Source organism: Diabrotica undecimpunctata, chromosome 6 (assembly GCF_040954645.1).
Source record: "Diabrotica undecimpunctata isolate CICGRU chromosome 6, icDiaUnde3, whole genome shotgun sequence".
In the NCBI taxonomy this organism is placed as follows: domain Eukaryota; kingdom Metazoa; phylum Arthropoda; class Insecta; order Coleoptera; family Chrysomelidae; genus Diabrotica; species Diabrotica undecimpunctata.
Window position 1 is genome coordinate 8,253,018 of NC_092808.1, and position 17,930 is coordinate 8,270,947.

At 32.2% G+C, this 17,930-nt stretch overlaps 1 protein-coding gene across 2 annotated transcripts in view; it reads left to right on the plus strand.

Annotated features, from left to right (window-relative positions):
* Nucleotides 1-17,930, plus strand: part of Ca-beta (Calcium channel protein beta subunit) — a 577,851-nt gene that overhangs the window by 438,498 nt on the left and 121,423 nt on the right. The window contains exon 2 of one of the 2 annotated variants that reach the window (XM_072534153.1): nucleotides 1,845-2,005. The exons of the other annotated variant lie outside the window; for it this stretch is intronic. Coding sequence (XP_072390254.1) covers nucleotides 1,922-2,005 — 84 coding nt within the window. The 5' untranslated portion in view covers nucleotides 1,845-1,921. The remainder of the gene's footprint in view (nucleotides 1-1,844; nucleotides 2,006-17,930) is intronic. 2 annotated transcript variants of the gene reach the window in all.

Consider the following 17,930-nt stretch of genomic DNA (forward strand, 5'->3'; position numbering starts at 1 on the left):
GTCATAGTCCCATTTTAAATTTGGACGTCTTCTTGGTCTCTTGACACCTCTTGAATACCACAGTGTAATTCTAGTGGACCACCCATTGTCAGTTCTTCTCGCTAAATGTCCCGCCCACTGCCATTTTAAAGATTTAATTCTATAAATTCCATCAGTAACCTTGGTTTTCTGTCTGATCCATTCTATTCTTTTTCGATCTCTCTTTTTTATACCTAGCATGCATCACTCCATTGACCTTTGAGTTTCGATATTATTTCTTTCTTTAGTGTCCAAGTTTCGCAGTCGTATGTCAAGATTGGTAGTATATAGTAGTAGACAATGTTCATTCTCAGTGGGATAGGATAAGGAACTTTATTTCGAGAGGAGAAAATGTTTGTTGTACTCGTTTAGGGTCGGTTGACCCTCTTCAGGCTAGAGTTGAATTTTTTAATGGAGTACCTTAGCAAACAGGTCCCAAAAAACTGTCGCTGTTTTTGTACTTCTTCTTCTTCTTCTCCTGGGGGTTGTGTGTCATTATTAGCCAGCGAGCCAGGAGTGAACGGGTTTGTCTGGATTAATGTTCTTTCCAGATTGAATGTGTTGGTTTTTGAGTTAGATGAGACAAGGCCGGGTCTCTAGTGACCATTGGTCCTGTGCAGTCTCGAGCTTAACTCGGCCCCAAAACCAGTGTATTGCACTGAAATTTTGTGACCGAGTGTGCTCGTTTTCTTTAGGTGGATTGGCATCTTCGATTTGAATATAACTGCATTTCTACCAAAAGATATCCATTTCTACCAAGCTAGTTTCATTCTTCTGTTGATTTCTGGAAGTAAGGAGCCAGATTTATGTATAAATTGTCACAAGTATACATACTCGTCTACTGTCTCAAGTGCAGTGTTGTTTATTATTACATAATAATATAGATCAGAACGATGTCGCCTGCAAATCTTAGATGGCTGAGGTATTCGCCATCAATGGATATTCCTTTGTTCTGCCAGTTCATTTTGCTGAATATATTTTCTAGAGTTGCAGTAAAGAGCTTTGGTGATATTTCGTTTCCTTGTCGGACCCCTCTGGTAGTGGGAAATTCTGGAGTGTTCCCATAAATTTTTACCTTACCTTTTGCTTGTTTGTATATATTTGCTAAAGTTTCTATGTACGGTTTGTCAATGTCTTGGTTGGTCAAAGCTTCTATTACTGTCTTGGGATATATAGAATCGAAACCCTTCTCAAAATCTATGAAGGTTAATGCTAGCGGTATTTCATATTCTTTAGCTCTACTCATTAGTTCTCGAATTGTATGAATATGATCTATGGTATTGAATCCACTTTTGAAGCCAGCTTGTTCTCTCAGCTGTGCAGCATCTAATGCGTTTGTTAATGATCTTTGTGAATATCTTGTATACGATTGGTAGTAGACTTATAGGTCTGTAGTTTTTGATATCCTCTTTGCTACCTTTCTTATGAATGAGAATTATGTTTGCTGTATTCCAGAGGTCTGGTATGCATCTCGATCTTAGGCAGTTCGTAAATATGCCTGCTAAGATTTTCCAGGTTTCCGGGTAGAAACCGCGTCAATTATCATTGCGACGAGTTTTGGACATCCTCTTTGATGTCTTCTTCGGGGCTTCCAAAGTCTCAAGTCTCTTCCAAAGACTCCAGATACTACTACACTGATCTTGAACCATAATGCATTAGTTTTTTTCCTTTCATCCATGATTTTTGCGCTCTTCCTCTCTTTTGTCTTTCTGTATGTGTGCATGCGAGTACTTGTACTCTAATTGTACTGTTAAAATTTCTAAACTACATCTACAAAAAACAAACATTTTACTAATATACATCTTTTTTGGTCTTATTTTTTCAAGGACTTAAAATAATATAACATTTCCAATACTATAATACACAATTAATAGTGCAGTGAAAGTGCAGTTATTTAAATACAATGTTAGGAAGAAAGAAACACCGACATCCTGGTCATACTAAACCAAAGAAGAAGAATTACATTCCATTCAGCAGAAACAGAAGGGTAAATATTATTTTAGTTATATCAACATTGTGTGGATAAGTCTTATATTTTGTCACTTCTTTCGTTAATAATCACCTTCGGTTTCATTTTGACGAATTCCTTATGTTGTTTAATTTATACTCCGAAAATCGTCTTCCATGATTTTCATTAATTTCTTTTAAAAACTCACAAGTTGTGGTTTGTGAAGGCTGAGTTCTTGTAAGCGACGCAGTTTTGCCAGGTGACATAAACCATTTTGCGTTAAGTGGAACCGGAAAAACGGTAGAAAAGGGTAGATGTTGGGGTAGATGCTATAATTGTTGGGGTCTTCTTTATCTCCTTTCTTGAACATTGGTATTATTATGCTATTTCTCCATGCGTCTGCTATCATACAGTGCAATATTAGTTTTTTTTTATAAGTTTTGTCATCTCAAGGGTTATACTTTCTCCTCCGTGTTTTAGAAGCTCGTTGGTTATTCGGTCTGGTCCCGGTAACTTCTATTTTTGAGTGAATTTATGGTTATAAACCAATTTCTATTTGGTGTTTTAATTCAGGTACGTTATTGTGTTGATTATTATTTTCCTTTCCTTTAAACAGTTCCGTATGGTATCTTTTACATTCGTTTGCTGTAATCTTTAATAAAAAATCTGTAATTTGACCGAAAAGGCTCTAAAAATAAGTTTTTCTTTGGAAAAACGGCCGAGTACATGTTGAATAATGTTTATTGTTTTAGTACGAGCGCAGTTTATATCTGTTTGTGATGTTGGAGTCTAAAAAGAAATCTGGTCAAGTGTTTCCTGATCAACAATGTTCTGAGTGCTTTTTTTCAGAAGCTTGCCTATCTACTTGTATCTTGCTTGATATCTATGCCAACGTGGCATGCTGAACAGTAAGCAAAATTTTCTCCCTACAAAATTATGTATGCTACGCTATTTTCATAGAAAAAATGTGTTCCAGAAATATACCTTTTATTATAATCCAATATATGTATCTTTTAAATTACAAAATGCAGCACAATCAGATGTTAAAACGGTAAAGCGGTAGATCAAGGTGAAAAACGGTAGACCTTGCAGCACTGGAACTACTTGAAATAAACTGCTTAGCATTCTCCTGCATACTCTCATTACTCCAGTCACTGTGGAGGAAAAGAGGTCAATACCTCTAAATTTTTTATAACTGAATCGATTTTGCTAATAATTTGGAATTAGGTTTATCTTACCTCCCTCTTCAAAAGTTATATATGCGATAGGTGAGCTTTTTATTTTTAAGGGGTGAAATCACCCCTTATTGAAAATAATGAAAAAAATTTATATTAAAGCATTTTATGGATTTAAATCGTGTTAAATTAGGTAATTGAAATATTGTCAATTATATTAATGGATATTGTGTACATTCTCAACCCTTAAATAATCTTTTAATAAAAACCACCCATTTTAATAAAAATAATTGTAAAAAATCGTTTAACAGGTTCAAACGCTTTTGTAGTGCATTTATATCATCTACAATGTAATTCTCTGCTTATATAAAATAATTTTGGTTGATTGCAACACTTCAACCCTTAAAAACTACCCCCTATGTCAAAATATATAAAAAAATCTTTTTAAACAACTTCAAAAGTTTTTAATGTACATTTACATTCAAAAATTCCTTTCTTATAAATAAAATATTTTTTGATTGGTTGCTTATTTTCAACCCTTAAAAACCACCTCTATGCTCACGAAACAAATTCTCCTTTGGTAAATGTCTAAATAAAAAATTAAGTATACTCATGCTCTTTTTATTGTAAAAAATTATGCATGAAAATACTTTACATTACAAAATATATTTACAAAAATAAAAATTATTTACAATATATCAAATTATTCATTGTCTGAAGCGTCATTCAACTCCACCTCTTCGTCTTTTGCAGGACAGTTTTGACAATTGTCGCCAGAGCATGTTCCACACGTAGCATTGCAAAATAGACCTAGTGTACGACAGCCACACGCTGAGCCGCAACCCTTTTTTGCAATTTCAAAAAATCAGTTTCAATAGTTCTTCTGGTGCAGGTGAACTTGTCATTTTTATTGGTTGTAAAATATCATCACTCTTGAACCATCCCCAATCCGTTATATCAATCTCTTTGTTTCCAAGCCATATCTGAGTTTGTAAATAAACTCTTTTGATATGCTCATTCAGGGCACTTACAGTTGGTACAAGAGATGATAATTTAACTGCACTATTTTTTGTTGTGGATTTAATAAACGATTCGTATCGCATTTGTTCAAGTAATGATGAATAATCTTCGACCTTATTCATTTTGTTCATGTGGGTGTCTTTGGCAAGGCCATACAGCAAAATTTAACAGTATCTCCCAGCTTCTAAAATGTCTTCGAGATCTGAAGTACTCCTGTCATTGGCACTCATTGGCGGCTTGCCCACTCAACTTCAAAGGAGTGTCGGTTCTCTGTGTTCGTTAGTTCTCTGAAGCAAATGTTCAGTTTAGAGGTGCCTATATTATATACATAACATATATATATGTATGTATGTATGTATTATATACATATTTGTGTGAGTGATAGTGTGTCTGTTACCAGTTTTTCGAATATACTTGAATAAAGCATTTATATATACAGAAAATAAGTTGATGCTCCAAAATATAAATAACATGCTCCAAAATTTTTTTAGAATAACTCCGTTAATTTTTAAGCTACAGTGTCCATTAAAAAAATATTTTGAAGGTAATTTCAAAAGCTACAAGACTAAGTAGATTAAAATATGTTAAAATTCTTTCTTTTTAAATAGTAAAGGGCCAAAGTGCTGATTACAGGTGTGTCAGCCGCTGTATCTCAAACTTCAATTGGCTATATCTCTATTATTTTTCGAGCTACGACAAAAATGAAATAATCAAAATTTTTGTTAAGAAAAAAAACTACATTTTGGTAAAGATCCATTTTTCACGTATCTCTTATAGTTTTAGATTTATTTTGAAAAAATGTAAATTTTTAGATAATTAAAAAAAAAGATTTTTTAATTTAAACATGATTTTTTCAAAAAATACGCATTTTAAACAGGCTACACTTTTAAAACTTATAAATAACACTAAAATAAAATGAATTGTAGAAGATATACGTTTAATTTCAATTCTGATCGAAATAGTGTTACTTATACTGCTCGTTTTTTTTTAAAAACGCTAGAGTAATTCAAATTCTTTCCTTCGTATTTCGTTTTGTTTTAATCGAAATGGCTTTTAACATAGCTCATTTTAAAGGTTTTTTCTAGCTCTTTAAAAAGTGTTGTATGAGTTTTTATCAAAAAAGATGTGCATTTTCCGATATTTGATGTTAAATGCATCGATTATAGTATCCCAAAAACAAAAAGTCATCTTCAAACAATTATAAATCGCTTTTTAAAATTTGATTCTATATTAATTCCCGGGGTTATTTTGAGTGTAAAAAGTTCAACCTCCTAGATGGGGTGCCAACCACCCAGGGGTAGAAGCACACATCGACACCATATAACTTATGTTTTTTGAGTAATTTACTACCCACTGTAAAAATTTCAGATAAATCGGTGCAGTTATAAAAAATTTAAAGGGAAAATGCCACAGTAACTGGACTACATAGTCAGTGGTGATGTTTTCGGCAGATCTTGCGTTTTGTCAAAGTACAAGAGTTGGTTAATTGTTTACTGATCCACCGGACTCAAATTTATTCATTATACTGCAAATAGTCCACTTGGTAGAACCATTAAAGCGACCGTAAAGTAGGAGAAATAGGCATAACACAATTTTATCATTTGCACATGGTATTGTACACTATATCCATCCACGGTAATTTGGCAAAACAAACTGAATAAACGACGGCCAATTTGACAGACGTAGCTTCAATGATATGGCCAGTACCAACTGTCAATGTTCGGAAGTCGCTATTGGAAGACCCGTATATTTGTAGAATTTGATGATTTTAGTATTGGTTGAACCTATTTTCTATTATACATCCTTCTTTTTATATTTGTGACGTTATAGGCTCTTGAGAAATGCGCCAGCTCTATGCAATTTCAGAGCTACAAGTCTTAAAATTTCGATTTTGTAGTAAACTTTTATGGCAGTTTCCAATATAATGTTTGTTACGAGACTGTAAACACAATGACATACTAAAAACATTAACTTTTATTAGTCAATAAAACTAGATAAAGTTCCGTTATATGTAAAAACGAAAACAAGTATCAAAATATATTTGTATATGCTAATTAAATAAATTATAAGTAGAAGAGCATTAGTAACTACCAAGTTAAGAAATAAATAACTTATTACTCTAATTTCTAAAATCTTATTGGAAATAATTACATTATAAACGAACAATTAAAAAACATAAGCTAACCTGTACTCTGGATGAATACATTAGTCTGGAGTAATATTATATGAACAATAAATAAAGAAAATCCTTTTAATAGAAAAGAACATAATAAAAAATAACATTGGTAAAAATCAGACGTTAAATTCAACATCTGTCTTGTGTGCTTCAAGAGCTTTAGTAGTTCTTTTATATTTAGTAGAGGAGATGTTCTAATATGGACCCCCATTTTGTTTTTTCAAATATTTTTTCTCTATCATGATCATCATAAGTGGCTCGACAATCCGTTGTGGATCTTGGCCTACTCACAAAGAAGTCGCCACTCCTGCCGATTCCTGGCAACTGCCCTCCATATTCTGACCCTTAGAATCTGTCGGTCTTCTTCCACATCATCAATCCATTTTCTTCTTGATCGTCCTCTCTTCCTTGATAAAACAAAACAATATATTCAACACCACTATGATATAGGCAGCTGAATTGTACACATATGTAATAAAAATACACCATCAAGTATTAAATGGTGGTATACATATAACAATAAACAGTATTATTAATAGCAAATAACTTTACAAATACAATAATATAATAAAATCATACACAGTTTAAATTATCAGCGAAGAGAGCCTGATAGTATTTAATAGTATTCAACTAAAGCTGATATAAATCTCTCTTTGCTGTTTATGGTCTTATCTCGAGATATTGGGTAAAAAGATATTGGGAACAAAATGAATAGCAAATAAAACAAAGTGAATTAAAGTTAAATTCAAAAGAATACAAGAATAAGATAATAACAAAGAATAATAAAAAGTTACAAGAATTCTATATTATAACAATTAAACCAAACCGCACTTGGCTTAAGTTAATTATCTATATGGCACTGTTGTTTAATGATTAACTGAGAATTAAAATTAAATGTTCGTAATTTAGAAGTTCTTAATAGCTGATTAAAAGTTCGTATGAAGATATTAAATGTTCCTTGATTGAATGTTAACTCAGTAGTTAACCTTAACTACAGGAGAAGAAATAGTCGACGGAGATTCGCCCAGATGGTTGAAGATAAAATGATTATGATAATTTACGATAAGTCTTGATGACTGCTGCACTCTTCACTGAAGCTAAATACTTTACTTGTATTAAACACTGAAGTTAGTTAACTTAAAGGTAGTTTATACCAATCTTTAATCTAATATGGTATTAGATTAAGAACTGAAACATTCAAGTGCATACACACTTAAAGAAAAAATTCACAGAGACGGTAAGATAATACAGACAGTAATATCAGCAAGCGGCTTTACGCAAAGATCGCCCTGCCAGAAGTAAAGTCCTTCCTCTCAAAATTTCACAAGCTTTCCCAAAAATAGGTGGCATATCCCCCACTTAAAAATGACAGACTAGCCGGAATGTATTTCTGAGAATGTAAAAAGTTCGAAAGGTTCGAGGTAAAGAACGGTACTAACAATTGGAAACGTGAGAAACATAAAACCTTCTGAATTACGTTCTCTCAGAAAATTACTATAGCGTGCCTTCGACGATGTTTACCAAATGTATCAAAAAGAAATCGCCTGAAACCGGAAAGAATTAACCGAGGATTAACGAGAATTATAAGTCGGACCTTCCGTGTTTTGAGATAGTTGGTAGCTTCCAATGGAATTTTCTAATGATTAACATGATCAACCGCGTATATAATATTTGCAAATATTATATATATTAAAGACGGCCATCGGCGTCTCAGCAACAGGGGTAAAAGGATTAAAAATTATTTAATATTTTAATAATAAAAAAAATGTTACACCATTCATTCTAATATTTAATTGTCTGATTGATTTTTCCAAAGCAAAATTAAAGAGGAGATACGCCAGCGCGTCCCCCTGTCTTAGATCATTATTAATGTCAAAAAAGGTAGAGTTTTCTCAAATTCTAACGCATGAGTTTTGCTTTGTTAGTTGGGTCAACTTAACTAACTTAGGTGGGATCTCAAAGTCTGTCATTGCATTATATAATGCAGTTCTTTTCACACTACCATAGGCTGCTTTGAAGTCGACGGAAAGATGTTGTGTATCTATGTTATATTCTAGTGACTTTTCTAGAATCTGTCTATGTGCTTGAATTTGATGTGTAGTTGACTTTTCAGCAATAAATCCGCATTGATATTGACCAATAATATCCTTTGTACAATGTTTAAGTCTTTCAAACAATACACTGCTTAAGATTTTATACGCAGATGCTAACAGAGTAATGCCTCTATAGTTCTTACACTCCAGTTGATCACCCTTTTTATGCAACGGAACATTATTCCCTTTAGCCACTCGTTTTGGCTAAACTTCTTTTCTTGTTGGGTCCTCATGTGTAGTTGACGTGGTAAATTTTGTTGATTGTCTATGTTGTAACCTCCTTCAATATCGTTTATATTTAGTTGTTGGCTGAAATGTTGTGCCCATCTGTTAAGAACTGAGTTTTTGTCATGAAGAATTTCACCGTTAGTGTCTTGTCAAATTTTTAATCGTTGTTTAAATTCTCGACGGCTATTATTTAAGGATTTGTAACATTTCCTCGTTTCATTTTTATCGAATAAACTTTGTATCTCATTGAGAGTGTTCTGTTCGTATTTCCTCTTCTTATGTCGATGGATACGTTTTTCCTCTCTTCAAAGACGTCTATACCCTTCTTTTTTTCTATGTACAACCTGCGTCGATGGTTTTTTAATACGCTGCATTCTTTCTAATTGTGGCCATTTCGCACTCATGACCAAAATATTGATTTCTTTTTTCTGACTTGGTTTTGCCCAATATTTCAACCGATTTCTGTAAAACAATATCTCGCATATTTGCCCATAGTTGGTTAATTTTTTCTTCTTCTTTTAAGTTTTCTCTTCTTATTTGATCTTCTATTTGCTGTCTGTATACATTTGCAATGTCGGAATCTTTTAGTTTGTTAATGTCAATTTTTTATCTCTCCCGATCTCCTTTGTTTTAATTGGATAGTGATTACTATCAATGTTTGCTCCTCTAAAAGACTTCTTCTTCTTCTTCTTCTTCTTCTTCTTTGTATGTAGACATGACTCTGTCTGTTTTTCAATGTGCCTCCAGTAAGTTGTCGTTCCATCGTTTTCGTGGCCTTCCTACTGATCGTCTTCCTATTGGGGAACCGTCTCTTGCCGTCTTTACTACTCTATCCTCTAAATGACCTAACATCTAATAAGTTAGAGCAGTGTCTCGATGATTATATGATCTATTTGGTTAATCGTTTCATTATCAGGAGATTTTCAAATTCCCTTATGTATATCTTTATAGGGAAATCGTGTCCCAGCTGTTACCATGTTCTTAGACATCGCAAAGTTTATGATTCTACGTGTGGGCTCTCTTTTCTGATGACGGGCGAAAATATATTTTCTCTTCCGACTTTGGGATTAAAGTCTCCTGCTATTATTTTGATATCACTTTTTGGGCACTCATCGTACTCTCGGTCTATGCTTTATAGAAAATGTCTTTTCCATCATTCTCTTTTTCTTCCGTTGGAGCATGGGTGCTAATAATGTTAATATTAGCAAACTTCCCTTTAAGTCTTATTTGAAATATCCTATGGTCAATAGTTTGGAAATCAGTTACACTATGTTTGACCTTGTTGCTTACAATAAATCCGGTACCAAATTCGTGTCGGGTAGGATGTCCACTATAGTAAATATTGCAGTTATTGTTTCCAGGATGCCTGAGCTAGTCCACTTCATTTCCTGTAAAGCCATGATATCTGCTTTAGCTTTATTCATTTCTTATATGAGAAGAGCCGTGGCTCCAGGGTGATAAAGGCTACTTACGTTCCACATGCAAATTTTTAAATGATTATCTTTATTTTGTTTGCGAGTTCGTCGTAGGTTAGAGGGTCCGATTTCTTTTTCTGTTGCTCTCATAACAAAAGGTTTTTTACAGGGTTGGGTAGTTAACCCAATGCCAAACCCTCTTTTCGGAGGGCCATTTCACCCGCTCTCGTCAGTTTCCGACCCAACTTTCCACCCGGGTTGGATACCGGATCTCCAGTTGGGTTGCTCGGTTTAAAGGGGACACCAGCGTGAAGAGTCGGACTCGAGTAGAAGAGGCTAATTGGAGTAAACTGAAATCAACTTCATATTTTTGCATTCTACCCCTTTAGGTACCCCCCCCCCATTATTATTCAATAATATTTTTATTAAAAAATGATTAAATTATTTGGATTTTCGATTCTCCTGAAAGTTTTATTTCCTAGAACTTAACTCCCATTGAAATCTACTCTACAATTATTTTGTCGTTACTGCAATAGAAAAAATCCATAACAAAGTAAATATTTTCGTGAAAATTGGCGATTCCGATCCTGTCAGCACATGGTTGTCAGAGGTGGAGTTGTGTACTATACGCAAGCGCAAGTATCGATTCGGACAACTGACTCCAATTTTACATAATATATACTTCAACTGGCAACGGGGGTGTGTCCTATTTATCTTTGGATCTAATACTACAATCTCTTCTCTTCTTCATCTTATTTCCTTTTTTAATTTTTGCCTTTTATCATTAGATCAGCTTTTTAAGTATTTTTTCGTTACTCATGGAAACCGGAGCTCAAATTTGAAATCTCATTAAATTTTGTAAGGGAGTTTTACGTGCATATACAAGGGATGATTAGAAATATCGTGTAATTCATAATTTTTGTATCACATTAAAAATTCTTCGGTTTTTTTATATTTAATTGCATTACATTTAACTATATATTATCATGTATTTCAAAACGACGATAATTTTTAATTTCAAACTCTGATTCTTAAATTATTAATAAAATTTCAAATGAAATTTCAAACAAAGATGTAAGTATTTATATGCGATAAGAAATACACAGCTGAAACATGAAACTTTTAGATCAATAAAGGCAACTTCCAACCAACAATAATTACTTTAATACTTAGTTGTAGACATAAATCTGCGAAATATGAGATATATTAAAAGAAAATTTTTAACCTTCGACACAATGGATACAGCTACAATGAATTTTTCATTCTTCTACCTTTCTATAAGCAATTTGTTTTTGTTCTTTAATATTTTATTTAGCATTCACTCGTTTAAATCCTTACGTTACATGTTCTTTTGGTGTCTTCACTCCTCTTTCAGCGTCTCATTTTCTGTTATTTTCTCAGTATTTTCATCTCTACCGAATCCAATGGTCTTGTGTTATGGCTGTGTTGTTTCTGATACATATGTCATTATATTAAAGTCACTATAGTATTGACGTGTTTGATTCTTCTTCTTCTTTTGGTGCACTCCATTACTGGAGATTTGCGATCACTACTTCAAAATGATCTCTATTATGCACCACTCTTGGTAATTGGTGAACGTTCATGCCCGTCCAAGTTCTGATATTGCGAAGCCATGACATGGCTCTTCTGTCTACTCATCTTCGGCCCTCTATCTGCCCTTCAACTAATAGTCGTAGCAGGTTACATTTGTCATATCTCATTATGCGGCCTAGGTACGAGTTCTTCCTTTCCTTAATCGTTGTTACGAGTTCTAACTCTCTATTTATTGTTTTAATACTGTTCGTAATGTGTTGTATCCATGATATTCTAAGCATTCTGCGCCAAATAAAGCCACATTTCAAAGGCTTTTAGCCGTCTCATGGTATTTGATTTTAATGTCCTGGCTTCAGCTCCATACAGAAAGACAGACCAAACATAACATTTATGTTGTAAAAACAACCTATTTATAATATTGTAGTCGTAATATAGTTACTTTATCAAATTGTACGCCCAGTTCGTCAGCTGTCGTGTTAATGTGTGTTCGACCAGCTCCCTCATAAATTATCTCCACCCCGGTTATATAACTTAGGACAGAAGGACAGTGCGAATTTGCCTATCGGCAAGTAAGGACCGGGTGTGTTGTCGAAAAGTGCGTGAGTCACAGATGCGCTAACGGGAACCGGTGTTTTGTATTAAACCGTAAACAGTTTTGTTTATCTCAATAGTCTGTATCTTTGTTACTGCTTTCTAATGATATTTGTATAACTCTTTTTAGTATTATCAGAATTGCGATAATTATCACTGTAGAATCAGTCCTTAAGTTCACTTATAAATAAATCGAAGGAAAAATACGTCTTAAGTGTTTATAGTATCTGAATTTGTGAACTTTTTTAATTATTGAGTGTTATTTAGGTATATTTTTATGTTTCTTTGGCAGAAGGAAAAAAAAGGTAGAAATACACCTAATGTGAAATTACGTGTATTTGATTAATAGTAATTAAACATCTATCAATAAAAAATAGCATAGGATAACAAGCTTTCTGTTAAGACTTGCCGATTGTTGAGATTCTAGAAAATATGCAAGGGAAGCGGAAAATACTTTGAGACACTAAGCTTTCTCTTAAGAGTTGCCGATTGTTGAAATTCTAGAAAAATAAGCAAGGGAAGCCGAAAATACTTTGAGACACAATTATATTACACATATTAAGGCAGGAGATTTGTATTGATATGAGAAAGGGAAATACAATTTGTTTTCTCTTTTTCTGTTGCTTCTCCTAGAAGATATGGGATATCATAATATCTATTTTTATTTTAATTACTGTTCTTCTAAAAAGTTCGATTAAAATACAGCTACACCATTTATGCAAGTCCTGTAGCTAGGATATTTTTCTTTTGCTTAAACTTATTTTTCCTTTATTTTGCCTTGCATGATATTTCGCAGCAGTGAGTATTTTCTCCCCTTCTTTTTCTTAATGCTGCTTTACGCACGTTGGTGATCATTACGGCCTATTTACTCTATCTGCAATGGTTTCAAAGAGATCTTTTGTTGTTCCACTCCACTGCTTTAAATTTTTCAATCAGGACGTGCGCCGTCTCCCCGGTACCCAATTTATGTTGTGTAGGATGGCAGCCACCATAGAATGTTACATATATTAATAGAAATTCCCATATCAAAAAATAACTACGAGATACAATTGAATATCATTAAGCAAATAACAGTAAACAATGGGTACAACGAACCAACAGTAAACAAACTTTTAAAACAAGAACTACACAAGAAACACCTGAAATTGGTATTTCCACTACCAGAGAAAAAACCCAGTACCTTCTGCTCGATTACATATACAGGCAAGATATCAACAAAAATAGACAAACACATAAAAAAAGGAATAACACCAGTTTCTTGAATAAACAACAATTTAAGTAAATATATTATTAATAACAAGAGCTAAACGAAAAATCACTTACACAGTGGTGTATACAAACTTAAATGTGCAACTGCGCAAAAACTTACATCGGTCAAACTGGTAGAACTTTTGACAAACTATAGTAGAACACAAAAGGGCTTTCAATAATAGAAAAACAGATTCTACGTACGCACATCTCCTTCTAGACCATAATCATTCTTTTAATAATTAGTTTCATATTCAAAATAAAGGCCTTAAGCTATTTTTATTAGAATCTATGGAAATTAATAAATTAAAAAATACCGATATAATTCTGAATGACCAACTTGAGACAAACAGTTCTTTCCTCCCCAACTTATTCGGTTAAACGCATATAAAAATAGATCTCTTGAGAAAGGCACTCTATCGAAGTGTTGAAAACAAAAGTTTTCAGTGTTTTATTGTTAGATAAAATAAATTCCATCTTCCAGCATTTTGTTTCTTTTTACACTGCCAAAAACTTGTTTAAAGTCTGTTCACTTATTGTATAGTATAGTTCTATATCATATTCATTCATCAAGCTTTTCCTTGAATCGTTCTTGGTATAAATATATTCTGTCTGTAGTGGCTCTATTTGGTCTGAATCCATTTTGATAATCACCTATTCTATAGTACATTTGAAAATGATTGATAGCTCAAATTTTATTGCAAAGGTCTAAATAAAGAGTTTGAGAGAGTGGTTTGGCTGTATCATTAATTAACTCTTTAGGTCAGCTGTAAACAAGATCAGGATAGCCTTGATGATTTCCAATCTCCGATAGGAGTGGCACAAGAAGAAGAAGAAGAAATACAGAGTTGGTCAATGCAGAAAAAACGTAATAATTGATAAGTTCTTATCTGAATTTACACTCGACTTTAATATGACCACTCCGACAAACCTCAAATAAAATACATCATAAAATGCAAATGAGCAAACCCCAAGGAATTAAGCAATAACTGAACGCCCCAGTGACGGAGAACATAATATTACGTACCCCCAATAATTTTTATAAAAAATATTAAATATTGGTTTAGGTCATTTCGTTACAATATAATAATAAATATACAGGGTGAGTCAACACTAACGAGACGGAAGATTACAGCGAAACGGTTAAAGATTTAAAAAAAAATTTAAATGTATAGTATGTAGGTTAATAAAGGCTACATTTTAAAATTATTTTGAAATATACAGGGTGTCACAATAAAGCGCGGCGTTTCAAAGTTATATTTTTCTTATGGAATACCCTATATTTTATTGGATTTTCTAATTGTCTGTAAAAAATAAGGTATAGTTTCATAACACTTCCCTATACTTATGTACAGAGTGTTCTGAGTTATGTCGAATTTTCTTAAAATGTAAAACTTTAAACGAGAGCTCATTCTTAATTTATTTAAGCAATTCTAATAAAATTACTCATATTGGATATTGGTCGAATGTATTTCATGATTCATTATTAAACATTTATTTACAGGGTGTTCAAAATTTGTAGTTTCATTATTGGATTATTCAATGTGTAATATAAGGCTTATTTTAAATGGAACACCCTGTATATTAATAAATTATTAAATTTTAAAAAATGTTCTCTTTCGAATGATATACGGATGTCCTATAACTAGGACTGATAGTTTTGCCGTAATTTAAAATTTTGTTAAATGGAAATCGATTTCAAATATTTATAATTGTTACTTTCGATTTTTAAACCCATCATATTGACATATTGTTATCAACAAATATGACACATACAAAATGAACATAAATAATATAAAATAAACCACAGCTTACTACATTATAAGCAAAAAAATTTTTTTTAAAGAAGACTTATTTTCGACTTATTTAAGCAATTATAACAAATTTTCTCTTACAGTGAAATAATTGGGTAATGGTTAAATTTATTCCATTATTGATTATTAAACATTTATTTACAGGGTGTTAAAAACTTAGTTTCAATTTTGGATTATTAAATATCCAATATGAGGCTTATTTTAAATGGAACACCATGGATATTATTAATCGTAATACTAAAAAAAGTTTCCTCTTTTGAATGGTATAAAGATGTCCTTATACTGCGCAATTTACAATTATTTAAACTCTTCATCGGTATACATATTGATTTTAAAACAAAATATATGATTAGTTAATGTCATTGTATGACATTGTCATTTTCTGACATTAAGGTCTGGTAATTGTCAAAATATAAACATTCGTGTGTAATATTTAACTTTCATTGTTCCTAAAAATGAAGAATTACGCTATCCATGAAAGAGTCGACATGGTACTTTGCATTGGAGAATGTTTGGAAAATTGTCTCTTAGCTTCTAAAGTTTATGCTCAAAAGTATCCTGATAGAAGACAGCCACACAATGAAGTTTTTGAGAGATTGCTTAATAGATTCCGTGCTAGAGGTAATGTTGAATACGAAAAGGTAAATAAAAATAAACCAGTTATTGGAACTTAATGTCCTGCTTTCTGTTACGGAAAACCCAAATATTAGTACAAGAAAAATTTCGGGTGAATTAGAAATTAGTCAAACTAGTGTATGTAGAATACTTAAGACCAACCACTTTCATCCGTATCACATTCAACTTTACCAGCATTTGACAGAACAAGATGATGGTAACGGTTTAAATTTTTTTTATGGACTTTAGATAAAGTTGGAGACGATCCTGATTTTTTAAAAAATCTCTTATATACAGACGAATCGACTTTTCATAATAATGGTCTAGTAAATAGACATAATTTTCATTATTATGACACAGAAAATAAACATTTATTTCGTACTGTTGATCGCCAAAACCGATGCAGTGTTAATGTTTGGGGCGGCATTATGGGCGATTACGTTATCGGCCCGTATTTTTTTGACGTACATCTCAATGGGACAAATTTCTTAAAATTTTTAAAACAAGATTTTTGGACACTGCTTGAGAACCTTCCACTTAGCCTACGAACAAAAATGTGGCTCCAGTTGGACGGAGCTCCTGCTCATTTCTCACGTGATGTTAGGAACTACCTTAACAGAAAATTTACAAACAGGTGGATAGGTAGAGGTGGTTCATATAATTGGCCCCCTAGGTCACCAGGACTAACCAAGATGATTTTTTTTAAATGGGGTTATATTAAAAATATTGTATATGCTACACCTCCTACTACTAGAGATGACATGAAATTAAGAATTACAAACGTGTTTGCTTCAATAACTTGCTCAATAAGTCATTTCAAGATAGAATCGCTTGTTGTATTGCACAAGATGGCAACATTTTTTACTTAGGTATAGTAAGTTTTGGATTATTTTGTATTATTTATGTTCATTATTCATTTTGTATTATTTGTTTTATTAAAATTCTTGCTGTTTCGTTATATATTTAATTGTTTTCAAAAAAAGAGTGTGTGCTCGTAAGCACGTAAGAAGTTATAGGTACATCTATTATTATGACTTCAAAGAAATAAATATATTTTACAGTTTTATTTTTATTTAAATATGAAACTTATTTTAATACTTAAAATATTACAAAAAATTAAAAATTACGTTAATATCAACGTCATTTTTGAAAACTGTAACCTCTGCGCAGTTGCCTTTCACTTAATGAATCGTAGAAAACCTAAAAAACATCAGATTTTCAACATTTTTTTTTTTATTTTATTTTCATCATATTTTAATACTAATTATCCTATTCCCAACGAATACAAATCCAAAGACATAAAAATTTTAATTTATTTACACAAAATGTATTTACAAACATTGGTTTCGTGTACAATATGTCAATATGATGGGTTTAAAAATCGAAAGTAACAATTATAAATATTTGAAATCGATTTCCGTTTAACAAAATTTTAAATTATGGCAACACTATCAGTCCTAGTTATAGGGCATCTATATCATTCGAAAGAGAAAATTTTTTTAAATTTAATAATTCAATAATATACAGAGTGTTCCATTTAAAATAAGCCTTATATTACACATTGAATAATCCAATAATGAAACTTAATAAATAAATAAATTGCTTATGTATAATATACCCTTTAGATCACTAATAAAACCACACAGAGTTATAATACCCCATTATACAGAATATGATCATATAAACAATACCATTTTCAAATCTATATTGGATGGATTAGTCAATAAGATATTTATATATACAGATGGATCTAAAACAAAACACGGAGTTGGTTGTGGAGTTTTTATTCAAAATACAAAACAATCATTTATGTTTAAATTGCCATCAATATACTGCTGAACTTATAGCAATTTTGAAGGGCATTACTTGGTTAGTATCAAATAATTTACGAGAGGGGGTAATACTAACTGATTCTAAGTCAGCCTTGGAGTCAATAAAAAGCATTCAATTTGAAAGAATGAAATGCCCAATATTATGCAATTTAAAAAAATTGATAGCAGAATTAAATATAACATTTGTATGGGTCAAAGGTCAT